The sequence below is a fragment of the Salvelinus alpinus genome, chromosome 1 (genome assembly GCF_045679555.1).
Source record: "Salvelinus alpinus chromosome 1, SLU_Salpinus.1, whole genome shotgun sequence".
NCBI lineage: Eukaryota > Metazoa > Chordata > Actinopteri > Salmoniformes > Salmonidae > Salvelinus > Salvelinus alpinus.
The window spans coordinates 49,600,642-49,623,944 of NC_092086.1; the positions used below are offsets into that span (position 1 = coordinate 49,600,642).

At 46.5% G+C, this 23,303-nt stretch overlaps 1 protein-coding gene and 1 non-coding gene across 2 annotated transcripts; both read left to right on the top strand.

Moving 5' to 3' along the window:
- Nucleotides 1–2,869: 2,869 nt before the first annotated feature.
- On the top strand, nucleotides 2,870–19,967 carry LOC139578933 (cyclin-dependent kinase 12-like). Its single transcript, XM_071407077.1, has 14 exons — nucleotides 2,870–4,417; nucleotides 7,453–8,160; nucleotides 8,781–8,960; nucleotides 9,162–9,301; nucleotides 9,674–9,844; nucleotides 9,950–10,139; nucleotides 12,580–12,636; nucleotides 13,417–13,518; nucleotides 13,880–13,957; nucleotides 14,768–14,884; nucleotides 15,024–15,155; nucleotides 15,301–15,521; nucleotides 15,717–16,160; nucleotides 18,073–19,967. The coding sequence occupies exons 1-14, from the start codon at nucleotides 3,165–3,167 to the stop codon at nucleotides 18,495–18,497; spliced, it is 4,218 nt and encodes a 1,405-aa protein (XP_071263178.1). The 5' UTR covers nucleotides 2,870–3,164; the 3' UTR covers nucleotides 18,498–19,967.
- LOC139540276 (small nucleolar RNA SNORA5) lies at nucleotides 8,516–8,652 on the top strand. The gene has a single exon (XR_011668146.1). It is a non-coding gene; the product is annotated as a small nucleolar RNA SNORA5 (small nucleolar RNA).
- Nucleotides 19,968–23,303: the final 3,336 nt, after the last annotated feature.

Sequence of the window (23,303 nt, forward strand, 5' to 3'; positions counted from 1 at the left end):
TATCTTTATTAAAAAATAATGTACTGTGGTGTCCATTATTTCCCATTATAAAACATACATATATATATATATATATATATATATATATATATATATAACTTCAATAGTCGTTGACAAAACAATGTACAACATTCTGAAACTGCCAATCTGATGATCGAATGGATACATTGTAACTTTGTTGTTGCTGTTTGGGGAAAGAGCACTTCCGCTTTGGACTGCTTCCAGCTTGCAAGAAACCAATGAAGACACATATACGTGCCTTGTCATCCGATGTCATTATAGCGGGAAAAGGTGCATGTAAACAAAGAGTAGAAATCCATACTGAGCCATTGCATTTTAAATCAAATTGTAGTTCTTTCTGGATTCCTATTGTCGACTCACACAATATAAAGAAAATGATTACACATAATGTCTTTATAACGGAGGAAATGTACTTTGGCTATAATTTCCAACGTCGCATGCACATACGTCCAGCTGCTAAGACGTCATATATCCGGGACATGTGCCGCGTTCAAAACAACTGGGAACTCGGAAATCTCCGACTTCCGACTAGTGCGTTCAAAACAACTGGGAAATCGGAAGAAGACTAGCTCTGACTGGGAAAAACATCGATTTTAACAATCATCCAACTCGGGTCTCTTTCTAGAGCTCTGACTTTCCAACCTGAAGAAAACAAACGTCATGATTTGCCTTCATATTTTTCAGAGTTCCAGGTGGTTCTGAACACAGCAATGGACAAGCGTAGTTGGTCGAGAAATGGCAGGCTGGTCTCATAGACTAGGCGTAACATAGTAAACTAAAAGCCGATTGATATGGTTACAAAAAGTAAAAACGAAATGAGGGTGGTTGGTTGGTTGGCCGGTCGGGGTGGATATGACAAGAACATCTAGCAACCCAAAGGTTGCGTGTTCAAATCTCATCATGGACAACTTTGTAACTACTTACTACTTTGCAACTACTTAGCATGTTAGCTAACGCATAGCTCTAAAACCCAAAGGTTGCGTGTTCAAATCTCAAAACGGACAACTTTAGCATTTTAGCAACTTTGCAACTACTTACTACATTTGGGGCGGCAGGTAGCCTAGTGGTTAGAACGTTGTGCCAGTAACCGAAAGGTTGCTAGATTGAATCCCCGAGCTGACAAGGTAAAAATCTGTCATTCTGCCTGAACAAGGCAGTTAACCCACTGTTCCTAGGCCGTCATTGTAAATAAGAATTTGTTCTTAACTGACTTGCCTAGTTAAATAAAGGTTAAATAAAAAAGAAAATGTTTTAACTACTTTGAAACTACTTAGCATGTTAGCTATCCCTTCCCCTAAACCTTAATTTTAACCCCTAGCCTAACTAACATTAGCATTAGCCACCTAGCTAACGTTAGCCACAACAAATTGGAATTCGTAACATATCATACGCATTGCAAAGTCGTAACATATTGTGAGAATTCTAATTTGTAACACGTTATACGAATTGTAATTCGCAACATATCATAGAAATGGATGATGGACATCCACAAAATAATAAATACCATAGTAAATGTAATGTATCATACCAATTTGTGTGTCCCGGACTTTGTTTACTATGTTACGTCTACCCTTGAGTCCAGTTTGGAAATGGAGGTATCTGTTAGATAATTTACTATTTGGTTCAACATACAATTATGGATACTTTTTATAACACAAGTCTCTGATGGTGGAGACCGGTCTACGATAACATTAGTGTTGAAGAAAATAAGTTTGTAGTAACGCCAATGTTAAATAAATACTATAAACTGTTCAATGTTGAGCATCTCGCTGATTTATTATGGAGCTAAATTAAATAATTATTGAATGTGCGGATACCTCAGGGAAGCAATAGTTGGTCTCTGGTTACCATTTGTGTGGTTGTTGGTGTGACACCACTGAGTGATGTGGTTTTTGAGGTGACACCACTGAGTGATAAAAAATACATTTGTTTTAAGTCGGTTAGTGTCAGTTTGATATGTTTTACGACAGAGAGGTCTCAGTATCTGTGCTTACACATCATACATAGCTAGCTGTTTCTCTTTGGTCGACTGCACAGGGCTATGGCCACTCTCTGTTTAATTTCTCAATAAAATTAAGACACATTATTCTAGCCGTATCGTTTTTGTGTTCCGTATTTTGTTGTCAACTTCTGAAGTTGTTTAAATTATTTACAAGTTAACTAATGTAGTTGGAATACAATAACGTCGACTTTCATGGAAAGAAAGTTATATTTAATAGGCCCTCTACAGGTGAAACGTTGCGTCTCGCCACGGGCGGAAGGCGGTGCAGCTCTCTGGATAGCGCTTTGGGATAGGCTGTTGCTGAGCTACCATGAAGAATGACAGCCGTCGAAACTTCCGGTTCTAGTCATAGGGCGATAACGATAAGAGCGCAGTTGCAGAATTTATAACAGGAGCCACAATGGCGGTTGTCGTCTCTTGACAGGGCTGTGGATGTTATTAAATCCACTATCATCGCCCTAAAGATAGGCCTGGTTGATTCCCAGAGCCATTAAAAATAAACTGGAACATCTACTGCACATGAAAATACTATAATTTCTGATCAATATCAAATTAACAAGAGATAAAATTATATTAAAAGGGACCATGTAAACAGTACCAACCGGGTCAAGTTTTCATTTTGTTCGAGAAACAACATCGGCTATTAATGACGGCTAACTGTTTGTTTATTGAACTCCAAAACCGTAAATCTAAGGAACAATAACACCTAAACTAACCTTGGCACCGGACAAGGGAAGCTAAAAGAAAAGGGACTTATTTTTTTCTTTCGTTTTTTTACCAAACAGCATGCTAGCTACACAGAGCTAGCTAGCCAAATAGAAACGGAGAAGAGCACACAATGCTCCGATTTATTGTTTGGGCCTTTTCAGCCAGTTTCTCTAACTAGCTAAATGCACAGGCCTTCATTTTAGTGGCGTTTTTTGGCACTAGCAACCTTGATTTTTCTGCTTTGACAAACCATGCTGCCGAACAACTTGGATAATGCGTGAGGACTAAAGCTGGGCACACTATTTTCCATTTTGTCGGCTTGCTTAGAACACGATCTCATTTTACCGGATTTCTGAGTACTACTCTCCCGTTAATGTATTATCTCGGCTACAGAGGCCCACGCTCGGGAGAGGTTCCGCCGCTGACGTGAGGAATGCCTGGGTCGGATAGACACCATGGGACCAAGAGGAAGCCGGAATCCAACAGTAGCATTGCCCTGCCGCCCCAAACAACGAGTGGTAACAGCGGGCTACACCAGCCCCTGGTCCTGCCTCATACCTCTGCGGGCAACATGACGAGCAAGGACGGTAACCTCCAGTCAAAGTCGTCAGTGCCATCTTCCAAGCGCAAACGGCATAAATCTGCCAAATATGGACGTGAGTCCGAGGTGGCTCAGGGCCCTGGTTTTTCTGCCCTCACCTCCACAGCGCCTCCTTCCGTTAGCGCCGTGAAGCCGCTGGTAGAATATGACGACATAAGTTCAGATTCGGATACTTTTTCGGACCCGCCTGCTGAAAGAGGGTCTGGGGATCGGTTAGAACCTGTCCCAGATTATAGTGATGGGGGTGGGGCTGTTGGTAGAGATGGTCGGGAACACAAGCACCGACACTCTCGCAAAAAGTCGAAGGATCCCAACAAAGTTAGAGACTCTGGGGAAGGGGGTCAGAGTACCAAGAAAAAAAGCAGCAAAGACCGTGAGAGAGGGAGCTCTGGGAAAGTCAAGGAGAAGGTGGACTCCCTGTCCTCTGTAGCATCCCTGTCCTCCGGGTCACGGTGTCAGGGTCAGATGGAGGCTGACTTGGGGCCAAAGCGTGGAGAGTTGCCCCCTTCCTCCTCCCAGGCCCAAACTGCAGCCAGTGTGGGAAGCACCACATCCTCCTCCTCGTCATCTCGCAGCAAGGAGGGTGGCCGCTCCGGGAAGTCTCGCAAGGATAAGCCACAGAAGACAGAGGGGCGTGAGGGTCGGGGGGATGCAACCGCCAGCCAGAGCACCTCTGCCTCTCAGAAGGTCCGGACGGATAGGAGCCAACGTAAGTCCTCAAAGAGCCACAAGTCCAGCCCTAAGGGCAAGGGGCAGCCTTCCTCGAGCAGGGGGAGCCCTCGCCGGAAGGTAACAGCCCCTACACAGTCCCCCAGCCCCCCAAGGAGAGGGGGTAATGGAAGCCCCATGGTCGGTGGTTACAGCCAGGAGGTGGACAGCTACCACCACCAGAGACGCAGGCCGGCCCCACAGAGCCCCAGCCCCTACAGGGAGATGTCCAGGCGGAGCAGGCAGAGGTCTGACAGCCCCTATGCCAGCAGGCAGAGGTCTTCCAGCTATGAGCGAGACGACAGCCCCTACTCCAGGAGACGCTCCATCAGTCCCTATGGTAACCGCAGGTCCTCCAGCGCTAGCCCTGTGTCCCGGTGAGTATTCTAGCCTGGTCCAGGCACCTTCCATTCAGCCTGCCTCATATTCACATTTATGCTAGTAGTGTAATACGTACCAAATCGCACTCTTCCCTTTATTCAGCACTACTTTTGACCAGGCCCCATGAGACTGGTCAAAAGTAGTGGACTACAATGGGAATATGGTGTCATTTGAGACACAGCCTAATACTAACATGTAGTTTTGGACTACTACTAGCCACCCAATCTGTTGGTTATTCACTCACTGTATGCATGGCATGCACCTCCACACACAGAGGCATATTCACCAGTGCTGTCTAACACACACGTTGATTCTCACAAATGCCCAAGGTGCCTTTTTACAGAGGCCCAGTAAGGCCGCGAACGTGATGATGAACTGGTGTTGCTACTGTTGATGTTCTTATTGGTCATACTGGAACATGGCCACGCCACTGGAGGAGACACCAGGTCCGCTCTGACTGTTTCTACTGTTAGTTTTCTACCCACTTTTGTGCTAAGGAAGTGCTTGTACTGTGTGTTTGATAAAGCTGCAATATGTAACTTTTTGGGCGACCTGACCAAATTCACATAGAAATGTGAGTTATAAATCTGCCATTCTCATTGAAAGTAAGTTTAAGAAGCAGTAGATCAGTTCTATATGCGCTATTTCTATACTTCCTGTTAAGTTTCGTTCTTGCGTCTTTTACTTTTCGGTTTTGTACACCAGCTTCAAACAGCTGAAAATACAATATTTTGGGTTATAGACAATGTTTCACAGCGAGTTTAGTTGGTACAATGATGCATTGCTTGTTTTTTTTAACAAACTGAAACTAGGGGAACTATTAGAATTTTTGCAAACAGGAAATGGCGGAGAGATTTCTGCATATTGTACCTTTTTAAATCGTAAGTGGTTGAGACAGTGCTTTAGACAGCTGAGGATTGAGCCATGGGTAACAGACGGTACTTGTAGCTTCCTCTCCGGTGCTCCTAGCCTCAAGGTGTTGGAAAGGGAATGGCTAGGCCAGGTTGCAATGTCCTGCACGGGCTACTTAAAACTATGGTCAGGGAAGAGACATTGATTCTATGTTCAGATGTGTGTGACACGCAGGGCTGTTTCTGCCAGGGAGTTGTTGCCTCTTGCCATGTGGTGTAGAATGGAAACCTATGGAAGTCAGGAGAGGCATCACATTGGGCTCAGACAGACAGACAGGCAATGCCTGTGTGCTCCAGTCTAGGGAAACCCTATGAGGAGCTGTGGTCTTTGGAGCAGGAGAGGGCATGGGTTGGGGGATAGGCTACACTAGCCAGGCAGCGGGGTGATGTTAGCTCTCCAGGAACAGGGTTGGAGAGCCTTGGGCTAGGCTGTTGACATTCAGCCATTTTGATTTTGTGTTGCATCAGTGAGTGGACCTTGAGCTTCTGTTGGTTGGAGGTGGCATAGATGCACAATAAAACATTCTCTGCTGTCAGTAGACTCTATTGAAAGATGCTGCTGGGGAATCATGTTGGTGTAGTCCTTTTATTTCATTTTCTTTTATTCAACCTTTTGTTAACTAGGCAAGTCGGTTAAGAACAAATTCTTACTTACAATGACGGTCTACCCCAGCCAAACCCTAACCCGGACGACGCTGGGCCAATTGTGCACTACCCTATGGGACTCCCAATCACGGCCGGTTGTGATACAGCCTGGAATCGAACCAGGGTCTGTAGTGATGCCTCTAGCACTGAGATACTGTGCCTTAGACCACTGCGCCACTCGGGTGCCAGTCGAGCATGTAGCTAACTGTAGGATATTTGTTTAGTCTAGCTAACTAACTTCAATGTCCCAGTTATTAACTTATAATAATCACATTTTAGATTTAGTTTGTAGACTTTTATAAGTTTTCATGCTCAGGGACATATTCACTTGCTACTAGTTAATTTGTTTTCCTAACCTTCAAACAAATTATGGAATCTGAATGTTGTTTCCGCAATTAAAGGGATACCTAATGATTTTCGTCAGTGCCATCTTCTTCCAAGCGCCCTTTATGAGGCCGTCATTGTAAATAAGAATTTGTTCTTAATGTTCTTAACTGATTTGCATTGTAAAATAAAATCTACTTCCCCAGAGTCAGATCAACTTGTGGATACCATTTTTATGTCTGCATGCAGTTTGAATGAAGTTGCCAACTAGCGCCAGCAGAATTGCTAACTAGTTAGCATTGTCTCGCAAAACTACATCTAACTTCCTTCATACTGGACACAAATATAAAAATTGTATAGATGAGTTTCTCACTCTGTCGAAATCCCGAGAGTATCCCTTTAAGTATGTTCAGAATCTTTTCTTCTTTTCATCTTACAACTCCCACGTTTGAATAAAAGTTACTTTGATGGTTATCAAAAGTATGTATGGTGATAAGGTGTATGAATTTGTCCCTAAGCTATTTGACCTAATGCCAGAGGACTGTTGAGGTTAACCCACAAGACAGTAGACTTCTGGGGGACGTTTGTACACACATTGCTTTAGTCTGAACTTAAAGTAGCCAAAGGTTGTCCCCCTGACTGACCTGTTTGTATGCTGACTAAGGGAATGGGAAGTGTAGCTTATATGGAAGGAGACATAACTCCTTCTATGTGTAAACTCAGTCCGTGTGCTATCGTAGCAAATAGCGCTACCTCTCTGAACTAGCCTCTAACTGAGCTTGGACCAGGGTCCTACCTCGCCAACACACGTGAGCGCCAGTTGACCACTTACGAACCAGTTGAGTGACAGAAAAGGTTCCAATTCGATAGCACAATTGGTGAAATGTCAAGCTAGCTGTGGAGTGAGCTTGCCGCTTGGTCTTATCTCATTATAGAAACATAACACACGTTCCGTAGTTATCATTTGCAGTGACGTGCCATTTGTTGTTTTTATTAACACCTTAATACACAAGTGCACAATTCCCCAGTAATGTCAAATGGCTTCCCTTCTAGTTCCTCTGTCTTGGTGCTCACTCCCAACTTAGAGAGAGAACTTGCAGCCAACAAGGAATTATTGTTTTCCTAACATCTTCCCTCCTCTCTCTCTCCAGGCGCTCAGTTCGCTCCCGGAGTCGCTCGCCGCCTTTCTCCTCTTCCCGTCGCTCCTCCTCTCGCTCTCGCAACAAGAAGCATTCGTCCTCTGCCGGGGGGGGCGGGTCTCACAGCAGCCGTCCCACCAGCCGCTCCCCACCCTCCTCCCGCCTGCCACTCAACTCCAGCCTGGGGGCGGAGCTTAGCCGGAGGAAGAAGGAGCGCCAGGCTGCGGTGGCTGCAGCTCGCCCCCCCTCCCCTCCACCTTCGTCACGCAAGACCAAAGGATCCACCTCACGCCCTCCTAAAGCTGAGCCCGAGAGAGTACCTGAGAGAGACTCTGTTCAAGCCACGGACCTCCAGCCTCCACCCATTGCACACCAGCCCCAGGACACTCTTGTTGGCGAAGAACACGGCTCTGCATCTCCACCCTCCACCTTCTCATCTCCTGCTCCCCCTTTGCCACCCGGTCAGACGACCCCACTACCTCCACCTCCTCTGCCCTCCGCCCCTGTCGCCCAACTTCAGCCACCTACACCCCAGGGCCAGACTGAGGCCAGCCTCGCACCCTCCACAGCCCTCTCCTCCTCCTCATTGTCGTCTCCCCAGTCCAAATCTCCTGCCCCCATGCCCACTCGCAGCCCTGCCCGCCTGACACCCATCCACAAGACCTCCACTCTGCCCCCCCTGCCTTTACCACCCATGCTAGTGGGAGACTGTCAGGACAGGTAAGCCATGAAACACACACACACACACACACACACACACACACACACACACACACACACACACACACACACACACACACACACACACACACACACACAACTCTCCTCTCCCCAGCCCTGTTGCTTGGCAAACGTGTAGTCATCAACAGAACAGGCATTAGGCCTATACCTTAGGCTCAGGTTTCACCCAACAGTCAGTCTCTCTGAAACACACACCTGCCTGCAGTACAGTACTGGAATTCTGAACAGATTACCTGAATGCTCTGTAGTCGAAGCTTTAGCTGCCATTAGACCGTTACTATGTCAAGTAGTCAAAACAGGCCTACGTGGGACTTCAAAATAATGACTAACTCCTTGCAGCCTTGTCAAATTCAGTGCTTCCTCTACAGTGGACTGCACTGGCCAAAATGGCTGCCAAAGTGAAACTGTAGTTCATGTGCCCCACATCCCTTTGTCATGGTAGTTTGGGATACATTTGTGCTACAGACATATGAGGAAAAGAAAATCCAAACTCACTAGAGAAACGATGATGCGGTGTAGTAATGAAATGCTCTTTTTCTCTCCTTCCTTCTTTACCTTTGATCTCTCGCGCTCCCCTTTTCTCTCTCTCCCTCCATCAGTCCGAAGAAGTCCACTCCTCCTCAGAGGTCTTCCAGGAAGGAGAAAGAGGTGCGGAATCGGCCGTCTCTGATCGACCTCCCGCTGCCCCCCACGCTGGCCGGAGGAGACCCATCGCCCCCCCAGTCCCCCATCTACAGAGCTCCACCTCCGCCCCAGTCCACTCTCAAGAAGAGACCAAAGTGAGTTCCTATCTGCTCAACCGAATCTACCCTTCTCCTTATCAATCCCCCCAAACCACCTATCTACACTCTTTTCCACAGCCCTCCTCTCCCATTGCAGCCTATTTCCTTTCAACAAGATGGTACAAAGTTATTATCAAGGGCTTATTCCGTGAGGTAAAACATTTCCTAATAGCAAGTCTCCTTGGCTCTCCTGTCTAGGTTTTGCTGTCCACGCTATGGCGAACGCAAACAGACACAGAGCGACTGGGGCAAACGCTGCGTGGACAAGTTTGACATCATCGGCATTATCGGGGAGGGCACCTACGGCCAGGTGTACAAGGCCAAGGACAAAGACACCGGTGAGAGCCCCGTGTGCTGCCCTTTCACTGACACACCTGTGTTTCGTTGTTCTTGAGAGCGGCACAAGTGATCACCACGCCTGCGGTATGTGTGTATGCTATGGGGTGTTGTGACTGATCTCGCCTCCCCATGTCCCCTTTGCTCTAGCCTCTCTCTGTGTGTCTTTCAGAGGAATTTGAAATTAAGCAGGAGACACATTTCCGTTGGGCGTCCGTGTACATTGAAGAAATGTGTTTTATTTAGCACATTTATTAAACTTTTGATCAGGACAATCAACAGAGTTGGTACCATAAAACGGACGTTTTTATCCACCCCCTACATTGGACAGTGACGCAATCTGTAATGTTCACGTTGTTCCTCCTGCCCTCCAGGCGAGCTGGTGGCTCTGAAGAAGGTGCGTCTGGACAATGAGAAGGAGGGCTTCCCCATCACGGCCATCCGAGAGATCAAGATCCTCCGCCAGCTCAACCACCGCAGCGTGGTCAACATGAAGGAGATCGTCACAGACAAACAGGACGCACTGGACTTCAAGAAGGACAAAGGTGTGTGGAAAGGGGGACTGTGTGTGTGGGGTTTGTGCTTTGGTGCATGTCTGTGCCTGTATGTGTGTGTATGTGCATCCTCCTTACCCCTGCCTGTCCCGTCAGGTGCCTTCTACCTGGTGTTTGAGTACATGGATCATGACCTGATGGGTCTGCTGGAGTCGGGGCTGTGTCAGTTCTCCCAGGAACACGTGAGGAGCTTCATGAGACAGCTGATGGAGGGGCTGGACTACTGCCACAAGAAGAACTTCCTGCACAGAGACATCAAGTGCTCCAACATACTGCTCAACAACAGGTACTAGTGTAGCATGGTAATATCACGGTACCAAAATGTCATGATACTTATGATACCAACATTTTAACATACCTTAGTACCGTTTCGTATGATACTACTGAATCTTTCAGCCCTACCGATCTAAAGAACCTGCCGGTGCCTGTTATAAGATGTTTATAAAGTCAGTTGAATTGAAGCATCAGCCACTGGTCTCTTGTATGCAGAGGTCCAATGCCACTTGACTTTCATGCTCATATCACGTATGGCAGCTATAATCAGCCAGCCTCATCCCCGCCCAGCCCTAACTCACCTGCTTCTCTCAGCATCCCCTCCCAGCCCTCACCTCACCTGCGTCTCTCAGGATCCCAGCCCTCACCTCACCTGCGTCTCTCAGGATCCCCTCCCAGCACTCACTCACCTGCTTCTCTCTCCGTCCCCTCTTCATGTACATCTATTCCTCCATTAGTTTTTTAAATGTAATTTATCCATGATGGCGAGTGGGGATGCAGACCCTGATAAGTCTTCCGTTGTTAGATTTGTACATGTTACATTGGAGCAGCGCACAGTTCGAGCAATGTTGATACATTGTATAATTTCATCGCCTGTTATAACCAAGAACACAGGCCAGTCTGAGTAGACTTTGCAAGTTCACTGTCATACAGGCCCTGAGTGTCAGAGGGGAAATGGAGCACAACTTCACGACAGGCATGCTTGCAGCTTTACAGAAAAGAAAAGAGCTCATCTGTAGCCTAAACTGCAACAACAACAAAACATCTGAGCAATATTACCAGAGATACCATTTTGTCTTTCTAGCAGGATTCGTGCGCATTTTATACAATTTCACAAATCATGTCGCGGGCAGTTTTAAACTAATCCCGAGTCTCTGACGTTGTTCGGTCATGTTACCTAGCTAGCTAACAACCTGGTGACTTGACAGTAGGTTTAGACTAATTTGATTGGCACAGGAAGAAGGAAAAGGGTCTGCTACTCATGAGATGTGCTTCAAAGCTATAGGCCTAAACTATATAAAAGAAGTATTTCTTTCTGGGGCTCCTTAAATTCTGTTTGGTTCCTAACGTTTTAAAAGTTGGGAGCAGTGTTTGTGGGAGAGAGAGAGAGAGAGAGGTGTGTGTGTTTATGACAGAGGGAGACAGAGCGCGTGTGAGGGAGTGTGTCTGTGTTAACTGAGAAGAGAAAGGTGAGAGAGAAAGAATTTTCCCCTTGCTGCTACAGTTTAATTGTTTTTATTTTACCTTTATTAACTAGGCAAGTCAGTTAAGAACAAATTCTTATTTTCAATGATGGCCTAGGAACAGTGGGTTAACTGCCTTGTTCAGGGGCAGAACAACAGGTTTGTACCTTGTCAGCTCGGTGGATTCGATCTTGCAACCTTTTGGTTACTAGTCCAACGCTCTAACCACTAGGCTACCTGCCGATCATTATGCATGTCTATTCCTCCAGCCAAATCACAGTTAGGCCTTTACAAATGTGAGCAAATCAGCCACTTTATGCAGTTTAATGCAATGTGTTGTATTAAGTAGAAGTGTGAATTTCAGTAACAGATTTTTGCGTAGCACGTGCGCAGAACGTTTAGAAAAATCTGGAGCAAGCGTCCGGGAGACGGGGCGAACAGGATGCTAGGCCACGGATCCCCCCCCGTGGTATCGTGATACTTGGCCTGGTATCGTATCGTTAGTAAAATGTTAGTATCGTGACTAATAGGTTCACAGGGAGGAAGGAACAGTGTCTCTCCATCCCTGGTCCTTGGGCCGGTCCGTGAGATGTTGCTGGCTGGTCGCCGAGATGGTTCACTGCCCATTTGAAATGATACAGTTCCACTGCTAGTTTTAAAGGTAGACTCAACGAGATGACGAGCAGCACCGCAGATAGTGAGATGAACGCGATGCAAGACTTTCCTGTCACACAGAGTATCTGCGCTTCACGCTGCTACAACGTGGTATCTACGGGGCCAAAACAGAGGCCGAGTTCAGCCTCCCGCTTCAACGCTCTTAGTTGTCGTGGAAATTGACCCACTACTGCTGTTTACTTTGTGCGTCTACGTCATCTCGCTGAGTCTACCTTTTAATGTAAGCAGTTCCCCAAGGAGGGAAAAGCATAGCTTTGCCGGTCCCTGCTATGAACAATTGACACACTAACCTAGAATGTTATGGTGATAGCAACGGTAGTAGTTTGTGTGGTTTTAGTGAGCACAGGGAGTTTTTTAAAATGATTGTTGTAGCTATAGTAGGATTGGGTTCTTCCTTTTGATTGGTCCTGTTTTCAATGTGCAACGTTCTACAATGGGAATTCAAATGCCCTTTCCTCTGCCTCGCTGTTGTGATTGAATTATTCACTTCCGTAGTTAGGGTTGTGTAAGGTAACAGCTGTAGAATGTAATACATTGTTGTCTTGTTATGTTTGATTCTCTGTCTCTAACTTCTTTATCTCTCTCCTTGTGCAGTGGTCAGATCAAGCTGGCTGACTTTGGTTTGGCCCGCCTCTACAACTCAGAGGAAAGGTGAGACTTGGATTTCTTGCTTTGGAGCAACGATGACATCATCATAAAGTCAGAGGTCCTTCCTGCCCCTGGTTCAATCCTTTTAAACTGTGACCCTCACACGGGCCCTTTCTCATTTTGTAAAAAAGCCCGTCCTTCACCCTCTCCTATGTCCGCTCTCCTCTGTGACCCGGAAACCGATAAGTGGTCAAGGAAATGTCAATTCGTTAGTAGGCGACCGGAACAGTGTCCTTCCCTCCTTGATAGCCACCTTTCATGAGGATAGTCATGTGTATTCTACCAGAGTCCTTCACGGAAGAGTTTTGATATCTGCCACACCCCCTTTGAATCCGCTTTTGTTTTGTTGGAGGAGAAAAGCATGCACACAAACAATATGCTGCTTATCGTTTTATCTATATCTATTTATATCACATTACTCATTTGGGATCCACCCCTTGTAAACCTAATTTGCCTGATTGTTCGTGAGTGGAGGAGTCTCATTTCATACAAGCACATTTTCATCCACGTTCCCTCGCCTCCTCGACTACCTTTTTCAAAAGAAGGCGAGAGAGGACGTGGGAGTTGAGCAAATCCAATTGAGAAAAGGCCTCTGTTGCCTGAATGAAAACTATCTATTCCAGTGATTCCCCACTAGGTGGTGCTGTGTCCTGTATAAAGAGGTTCTGCCTCCATCAGCCCATTGTTGAGAGATGAATTGTGGGTGTTTGGGCACTGGAGGGCATAGTAAAGGTACTGTATCTGTGTGTTATATCTGAATGTCCCCTTCCCTGCTCCCTCCAGTCGACCCTACACTAATAAAGTAATCACGCTATGGTACCGCCCCCCTGAGCTCCTCCTGGGAGAGGAGAGGTACTCTCCAGCCATCGACGTCTGGAGCTGCGGGTTAGTACACACACACTCACCCACACACCGTCATGCACCTGGACACTGATTCTGTACATGCCCAAGAACACTCATTCCCTGTGCAGGTTTATTGGTGCACAAACATTTCATTCGCACATATATTCTCCAATCGAACTAGCTCTAAGTAGGAAAACAGATTGTACTTACCTTATTTTACCACATGGTGTCACTATAAAACTGCTATATCATTTTGACTGAGTTAGTCGGAGCTCTGAACCTAATGATTGGCAGATAATTATCACTCTTAACCAATCCTAACTCAAGATTTGTGAATGCTTTAAAAAAATGTTTTTTTATATATGCAAGTGGCCAACATTGTCCATTGACTGTTTGTGCACAGGTGTATTCTGGGAGAACTGTTCACCAAGAAGCCCATCTTCCAGGCCAATCAGGAGCTGCTGCAGTTAGAGTTGATCAGGTATGCTGCTATTGCCCCCTGCTGCCTGGAAGACTGCATCGCCACATTAAAATCCTGTCTGAGACATGGCAACCTATTTCTTATATAGCAGCCATACTCAACAGGCAGACCGCAGTCCAGACCCAGAATGGGGTCAATACGGTCCGCGGGTCCTGACTTTGTTGTTTTTGGAACTCACGTCGGGCTTTCAACCTACTGCGGTTGAGTGCAATTTGTACATTTGGAAGTGCATGGGCAGGTTTCCTCTTATGTCATTCACTGACAGATCTTAAAGAGCTGTTTTTAACTTGTCATAAATGTCCAGTTGATGTTAGCTTGAGAGGTAAGTTGACCAGCTACCTAAATCTTGTAGTTATCGTGGCCAAATGATGTGCCCAGGGGTCTCGACCCACATTGGTCCTCCATTTTTAGATTTTGTTGAGTCACTCGGGTATCATTTGAACACACAAGAAATGGCCAAATGTGTAGAATTGCAGGAAATTCGCTTATTAAAAGTATGTTCTCTCCGCCAACAAGAGGGGTGTGAACCATTTCGGGTTGTATGGGTTGCGAGGTCGGGGGTTGTTACTACGGTGATAAATGACTTCCCATCCGGACTTTTGCCGCCTAGGATATTTGTGTGACCGGACCTCCTCAAATAGGAGTTGAATACCCCTGCTATATATTGCACTACTTTTGACCAGAGCTCTAAGGGCCTTGGGTCAAAAGCATTGCACTATATAGGGAATAGGGTGCCATCTGTGATAGAGCCCATGTTTACCACAGCTCTAACGTTTACCACAGCTCTAACTCTCTCCCTCTCTGTCTCAGTCGTCTGTGTGGGAGCCCGTGTCCCGCTGCCTGGCCTGACGTCATCAAGCTGCCCTACTTCAACACCATGAAGCCCAAGAAACAGTACCGCCGACGGCTACGCGAGGAGTTTGCCTTGTATGTAACATGACATGCACACCGTGGGATTTTCTTGTCCTTTCATCAATCTGATAGTTGTGGCAGTACATCAGTTGTTGATGCTATTTGTTTGACTCGCGCTCTCTAATTTTGCTCTCTCTCTCTCGCGCTCTGTCAGTCTGCCTGCTCAGGCCCTGGACCTGCTGGACCGCATGCTGACCCTTGACCCTGCGCGGCGCTGCACGGCCGAACAGGCCCTCAATAGTGACTTCCTGTGTAACGTGGAGCCCAGCAAGATGTCCCCGCCCAAGTGAGGACCTCGTCTTAGCCCTGTCCTTTCCTGGGCTCATTACATCTAGAGAACAACCTCAAACTATCCACCACCATACTCCCAACACCCTTATTGCTTTCTTTCTGTCACACCAACACCCCTCTCGCTTTCTGTTTCTCTCCAGTCTCCCTCACTGGCAGGACTGCCACGAGCTGTGGAGTAAGAAACGGCGGCGCCAGCGTCAGAGCGGGCTGCCCGAGGATGTGCCTGTGCCCAAAGTGCCCCGTAAGGACCCCTCGGGGGCTTCCAGTGGAGAGAACAGCCGGCCCCAAGCCAGCCCAGCTGGAGCCCCGCCCCCTCCGCCCGGAAGACCACCCTCAGCCATCTCAGCCAATGAGCTAGCAGGTCAGGCCGACACAATAGTCACAGTTCGCTACTATAGAAGAACATACCCTTATCCAAATGTCTCCTTGGTTCGATAGTGGCTGCACAGGCAGACGAGGGTTGTTGTAAGTCTATAATGTGAACACATGTTGTCTCCATACACTCTCAGCAGGCTGCTGTCTACAGTATGTGTGACCATTGTCTCTCTCCCATCAGGCCTGGGTGCTGCGGCAGAGCAGCTGAACCAGACAGAGCTGGCTGTACTGTTGAACCTGCTGCAGAGACAGACAGACCTCAGCCTGCCTCAGATGGCCCAGCTCCTCAACGTCTCCTCCAACCCAGAGAGCCAGCAGCAGCTAGAGACCCTTAGCCAGTCCCTGTCTGCCCTGACCGAGGCCTCCCACCACCGGGGGGCCTCAGAGGACCAGGGTCCGGCTAGGTCCCAGCCCCCCGAACCTCCCCCAGAGCCTCAGGAGCCCTCCCCGCACCACAGCGAGCCGCCCCTCAGCCAGGACGACCAGACCAACCTCCTGGCCCTCCTATTGGGCCAGCTCATTAAGCCGCAGGCCGAGGCGACTGAGCAAGGCGACGAGAGCAATGGCGTCCAATCAGAGGAGGCTGTGACTCGCGGTTCTTCTGCCTCCACTGCTGATCGCAAGGGCAAGTCTGGGTTCAGTCTCTAGGGGGAGGGGCAGAGAGCAGTGGGTCAGGGGGATCTCACAGGGGACTGGTGGACGAGGGGGAGGAGACTGGGCGGAGGGTGACGCCCCGTCATAGCTTACCTGTCATGGTGCGGATCTTGTCATCGATTATTTTTCTGCTTACCATAAAGCAGTTGTAAATTCCTTTATAAACGAGCTGATGAGATGAAAGATCTTAACTAAATGGCAAATCGGAAGAAAGATTCCACGGTTACTTTAAATATTTTTTGAGGAAGATGAGTTTTATGTTGTCTAGAACCACCTCCTCTCAACAACAGTTTCACCCCCCTACCCACCTTTTGTCTGTCTCACCCGTCTCCCACTTCAAAGGCTACTTTCACCCACTCAGTCACACATAGGGTGGAAACATACCATACATGAAGTTGGCAAGTTCTCAAGATGTCTGACCAGAGAGTGGCTTCGGACGGCCCTGGTCACATGGACTGGGCTTTGGGCACAAGGACTTTTCTCATTGGTGTGAATGTAAACTAAGAGAAGGTTTGTAGTTTTACAGCGTTAGAAAGACAATGGTTCACACTGCACTCTTCCCTTCAACCTTTCACTCCTGCCTCTCTTTATCACCCTGTTTTCTTTTCCCACTCTTTCTCTCTCATTTCTCCATTTGTTAAAGCACGTTTCTTGGATTGTTCTTCCTTCCATAAAAATATATTGATTTAAAACCAGTCTGTAATGTCAACATTTTTATGAAGAAAGTCTAATAAATTATCAAGCAAAAATAAATGTTTTGAACCTTAGACTTCACCTGCATGTCTTTCTTTTAACTTTTATTTAAATCACACATTTTCATTTTATGTTTGTATGTTGTCTTTTACATTAGACCTCGGAATCATCCAACGCTTGTAAAGCGTTCTCCTCTGTAGTCTGTATCTGTAGTCACCCTACTGTTGGCACTTAAGGCAACAACCCTGTTGCCTAGGAAACAACTGTAGCAGCAGTGTTGCCCGGTAGCCATGACAGCAGACTGAGAAGGTATCTCGCTCTGTCTCAGCTTTATGGCCTGCATGGAGCTTTACGTACCTCTCTCCCTGTAGTGTCACCCCCCTCCCCAAACTTCAGGTTTTACCCCTCCCTATCCATAATAACCCATGCTCGTATTGTTGTTGAAATATAACTTGTGTCTGTCAGGGTTGAACAAACCCTAAGGTGAGAATCCCCTTCTACTATGTAAAGCGCTTTGGGTGTCTCGAAAAGCGCTATACAAGTCCAATCGATTATTATTGTTATAAACACCCCTCGTGTCCTGCGTCTTTCTTTTGTTGTTCACATACGTGTGTGAATAAATGTTATGTTGATTATTTAGGCCACCGTGAGGTCTTTTGATATTCCATCATCTCAACATTACAACTTGTCTGTCAACATTCAAAAATGTTACCTACTTAAGGATTTTATAACATACCAGTCACCATGAACCAAGAGGGGAGAAATAACATAGGTGGCACACCTCCAGACTAATTTAGAGAATTAACATTTATCATAATCACAATTGTGGTATTTAGTAGCAATATCAACCCATGACAACTACACGTATTACTCATCCAATTAAAACAGTAGCCTATTGAAAACATTTATCCAACTGAAACTACGTTGTTGAGTGGAAGGTGAGGATCCAGCGGTAGGAATGGTACATGATCTCCCTCTGCTGGCCAAGGTGGGAAATACAGCTGTACGTTGTCCAGACCCCACTCACAAACACTTACCTGGTTCTCTGGGACGTTTCACTAAAGGGAATTGAATAAAAATGTGTCTGTAGTGTAGATGGCACAAATGTCCAGGTGAAATCTCACTGTAACTGCGCTTTGTGTTTCTTGTAAATATCTGATTGACTGTCTTGTTTTCTCTGACCCCCTCAGACTGTGCAGTCACCAAGCGGAAGCAGCAGATCGGAACAAATCAGGTCCCTCCATCCTCTGAGCGACGTCCCCCCTCTCCGCCTGGCCCTCCACCCTCAGCCCTCCTCCCCCCTGGCCAGCAGCAGCCCAGCTCTGAACCCCAGCCCGGGCCCGGTCAGGACATCAGCCCAGCGGTGGCAGCCGCCCTGCTGCAGCTCATCTCACAACAGGACCCAGAGGCTGGGGCCCCTCAGCGCAGCAGGGACCACTCCCCCGCCATGGGTACCCCTGTCCGGGGACAGCCACCCCCTGCCTGGACGACTGACTCCCCTAAACCATCTCCTGCCAGAGAGCCTCCTACTGGCAGGGAATCTGCTGCCGCTGCTATCCCAGCACAGTTCCCCAAGGACCAGGACCTCCGCTTTGCCCACAGGGCCGCTCGCTGATCCTGGGTGGGCCTGTTTAGAGACCTGGGGTACAGTGGGCCGACCTACAGAGACAGGAGCCAGGGACACCTACTGTACTGATAATGATGATACTATAGACCAGTCTCTCTAGGTGGGAACAGAAGAGCAGCTCACCTGAGCAGGTTGTGTATATTGGAAGATGTGAGGTTGTTAGTCTGGAGGAAAGAGCAGGTCTTTGGGTCAGGATGTTATTGTGAAGATGGACAGTGTTGGTTTGGCTAAAGGACAAACTAAGCCCCACTCTAGACAGACAGACTGGGGTTGGGCCCTGGTGACGTGCTAGACCTGGAGGTGCGACAAACTTCCACACCCTTCAATCACTAACACTGCCCCTCCGGGACCTCATGACTTGTTGAAGAAGTTGGATCCTAATGAGTTCCACACATGGAATGTGATCAGCTGTTATTTCCTTTTATTTAATTTGCAACTCAAATGATTGTTATGTCTACTGCAGTGCCCTCTAAAGATGAGGCTTTCAGTGGGGTTTGGAGTCTGGTGTCCTCACTCCTCTTCATCTGCAGTTGAATGGGTGGGGGTTGGTGTCTGCTACGTATGACACCGGTGGAACAAAGAACAAGTCTGAAATGTAGAGGTGGTTAGGGGGGGTACAAAAGGAAAACACTGGGACTGAGAGTGAGTTAACTACTCAGTCAGTCTCATCGTGCTAGCTGGCTCCTGACTTTTGACCTTGTGCCTCCTTTGTGACCTTAACAACCACTGAATGATCTTTGCCCCCAGGGAAGAGTTGGGTTGTTTATTCTGTTCTGGAAGGCACATTAAAAGCCATGGCTCAAAATTCATTAGCATACCTTGTGTGTCCTTGGCCAAAGGTACTGTAAAATAAGGTTTTCGGATCTCAGTCCTATCTCCCCTCGTTGTCTCTCTCGCTCAATCTATGTATGTCAGCCTCAGTGAGCTTTCCCATGTAGAAATGATCATGTTCATTCTCGAACGCTCTCTCTCTAGGAACAGGTACATGTGCCTCTAACCCTCATACTCCCTCTGCTACACACTGACAGAAAACACAAACTCTGACACTGTGTCATTAACTGCTCTACTATGCTCACTAGTCTTTCATTGACCCTCTGGTCACAGCTAGCAAGCCGGTCACCCAACCCCGTAGCAACTGGACACCTATAGACCTAGACACACACACATACACACACACCTCTCCAAAGCTTTCCCTGAAGATCTCTGATAGCCTTGTTATCTTTTGCCTAACTCTGTGCAGCAAATACGTTTTTGTGTGATTATTTTCTACTTTAAAGACCTAGTTACATGTTAAAAAGATGGTCCATGGTTTTGTTTCCTTTGTTTTGTTTTGGGAAGGGAGAAATTGGGAAGAGATCTGACTTTGGGTTTCATGTGACCATGTGACTGTAAAAGATGATATTTTGTAATATGTGTTTTCTCGGTTCAATTTATTAAAGGAAATCATGCGACCAGAAAGTTTTTAAAAAGTGATGTGCTTTATTCTCTTGTCATGTACACGGAGTATACCAAACATTAGGAACACCTTCCCAATATTGAGTTGTAGCCCTTTTGCCCTCAGAACAGCCTCAATTCGTCGGGGCATGGACTCTACAAGGTGTCGAAAGCATTCCACAGGGATGCTGGCCCATGTTGACTCTCATGCTTCCCACAGTTGTGTCAAGTTGGGTTGATGTCTTTTGGGTGGTAGACCATTCTTGATGCATATGGGAAACTGTTGAGCGTGAAAAACCCAGCAGCGTTGCAGTTCTTGAAACAAACCAGTGTGCCTGGCACATACTACCATACCCTGTTAAAGGCACTTAAATCTTTTGTCTTGCCCATTCACCCTCTGAATGGCACACATACACAATCCATGTCTCAATTGTCTCAAGGCTTAAAAATCCTTTAACCTGTCTCCCCTTCATCTATACTGATTTAAGTGGATTTAACAACTGACATCAAAAAGGGATCTTTTACCTGGATTCACCTGGTCAGTCTATAACATGGAAAGAGCAGGTGTTGAGCTGTAGTGGAGCAGGTTGAGAGCTTCAAGTTCCTTGGTGTCCACATCACCAACAAACTAGAATGGTCCAAACACACCAAGACAGTTGTAAAGAGGGCACGACAAAGCCGATTCCCCCTCAGGAAACTAAAAAGATGTGCCATGGGTCCTCAGATCCTCAAAAGGTTATACAGCTGCAACATCGAGAGCATCCTGACTGGCTGCATCACTGCCTGGTACGGCAACTGCTCGGCCTCCGACCGCAAGGCACTACAGAGGGTACTGCGTACGGCCCAGTACTACACTGGGGCTAAACTGCCTGCCATCCAGGACCTCTACACCAGGCGGTGTCAGAGGAAGGCCCTAAACATTGACAAATATTGACTACCTCAATAGGCTGACTAACCGGTGCCCCCGGACATTGGCTACCCGGAATATCTGCATTGTGTCCCACCACCCGCCAACCCCTCTTTTACGCTACTGGTACTCTCTGTTTATCATATATGCATAGTCACTTTAACCATACCTACATGTACATACTACCTCAATCATCCCGACTAACTGTGCCTATATATAGCCTCGCTACTGTTACTATTCAGTTTTTACTTTTTTTTAAACATTTCCTTACTTATCTATTGTTCACCTAATACCTATTTTTTACTTAAAAATGGCACTGTTGGTTAGAGCCTGTAATTAATCATTTTTCTACACCTGTTGTATTCGGCGCACGTGACAAAGAAACTTTGATTTGATTTGTTCTTAATGTTTTGTATGCTCAGTGTATTTTGCTTGTTAGAATTCAGAATGGCCACTAGGTGGCACATTGAATCATCTTTCTCTCACTCTTTCACACATACACACAGGGCCGCTGGAAAACGTGTGGCTATGCATACACATACACACAGGGCCGCTGGAGAACGTGTGGCTATGCATACACATACACACAGGACGCTGGAAACGTGTGGCAAGGCATATTTTACCACAGGACTTTTCAATCAGGTGTGGAGCTACTATTGATTAATTTTAATAAAATGTATTGCCGCACATTTTTTTAAAGGGGAAAATAACCAATATATATATATATATATAAATAAATAATGATTTGACAACTCATGCACAATTTCTGTACTAAACATCGAGTGCTGCTGCAGGCTCTGTGCGTGTCTTGACCAATCAGTCACGGAAATTGCAGTTTCGCGCGGCCCAGGCACAAATCTCTCCTTTCTTCCGGTATTTATTTAGAAAGCGCGATGAGCAAAAACTCATACATAAATGTAGCAGCATTAGTGATATGACATGCTTTATTGGATGGAAACGAGACAATTTTTCAGTCTGATCAACTGTAGGCTACTAACAGCAGCTGTCCCTCTGGCCAAGGTAAACGAAGCGGTAACGTTGTGCATTTCTAGCCCATTTGTTTGTGAGAATGTGAATGGGATCAAATTTGGTTTATACTGACAAATTTTAACGCAATCATTTCAAAGATATTACTGAGTTACAGTTCATATAAGGAAATGAGTCAATCTCGAGAAATTCACATGACTGGGCAGGGATGCAGTCATGGGTGGGTCTTGGAGGGCATAAGCCCAACCACTTGGCAACCAGGCCCAGCCAATCAGAATGGGTGGTTGGATGCACTGACAAATTCTCTAAAATTATGTTGGAAGCAGCTTGCAGTAGAGAAATGAACATTCGGTTCTCTGTCAATAGCTCGGGTGGACATTCATGCAGTCAGTATGCCAATTGCACGCCCCTTCAACTTGAGACATCTGTGGCATTTTGTTGTGTGAGAACTGCACATTCTAAAGTGGCCTTTTACTGTCCCCAGCACAAGGTGCACCTGTGTAATGATCATGCTGTTTAATCAGCTTCTTGATATACCACACCTGTCAGGTGGATGGATTATCTTGGCAAAGGAGGAATGCTCACTAACATGGATGTCAACACATTTGTGCACCACATTTTTGAGAAATAAGCTTTTTGTGCATATGAAAAATGTCTGGGATTTTTTATTGCAGCTCATGAAACATGGGACCAACACTTTAAATGTTGCGTTTATATTTTTGTTCCGGGTATATTCTAATTTGGGCAGACTAGGCTAGACTTTTTCAATGCCAAATTATTAACTGGAATTAATCAATAAAGGCAACAGCTGACAAGACTGTGAGTAATTGTTTTATTAGATCTACAGTTGCATAGGGCAGGACTACGTGATGCAAACCTGCATGATGCAAGCTCAGCTCTGAGTTTTACTGTCCAATCATGTTGCTTTCTCTGTGTGTCACAGGAGGTTGGTGGCACCTTAATTGGGGAGAACGGGCTCATGGTAATGGCTGGAGCAGAATGTTATCAAACACATGGTTTCTATGTGATGATTCCATTCATTCGGTTTCAGACATTATTATGAGCCGTCCTCCCCTCTGCAGACTCCAGTGGCTGTGTTTAGGAACCCCCCAAGTCCTTCTTTTAAGATATACAGCACCAGTCAAAAGTTTGGACACACCTAGTCATTCAAGAGATTTTCTTAATTTTTTACTATTTTCTACATTGTAGGATAATAATGAAGACATCGAAACTATGAAATATCACATATGGAATCATGTAGTAACCAAAAAAGTGTTAGAAAATTCTTCAAAGTAGCCACCCTTTGCCTTGATGGCAGCTTTGCGCACTCTTGGCATTCTCTCAACCAGCTTCACCTGGAATAGATTTCCAACCGTCTTGAAGGAGTTCCCACATATGCTGTGCACCTGTTGGCTGCATTCCCTTCAATCTGCGGTCCATCTGTTTTGCACTTAGTGGGACTATCA

What these genes read in the sequence shown, in the direction of transcription:
- LOC139578933 (XM_071407077.1), top strand. Translation starts at nt 3,165, where the DNA reads ATGCCTGGGTCGGATAGACACCATGGGACCAAGAGGAAGCCGGAATCC. An exon ending in ACTCTCAAGAAGAGACCAAA is followed by an intron (nt 8,961 to 9,161) that starts GTGAGTTCCTAT and finishes TCTCCTGTCTAG; the next exon opens with GTTTTGCTGTCCACGCTATG. An exon ending in CTCAGCCAATGAGCTAGCAG is followed by an intron (nt 15,522 to 15,716) that starts GTCAGGCCGACA and finishes CTCTCCCATCAG; the next exon opens with GCCTGGGTGCTGCGGCAGAG.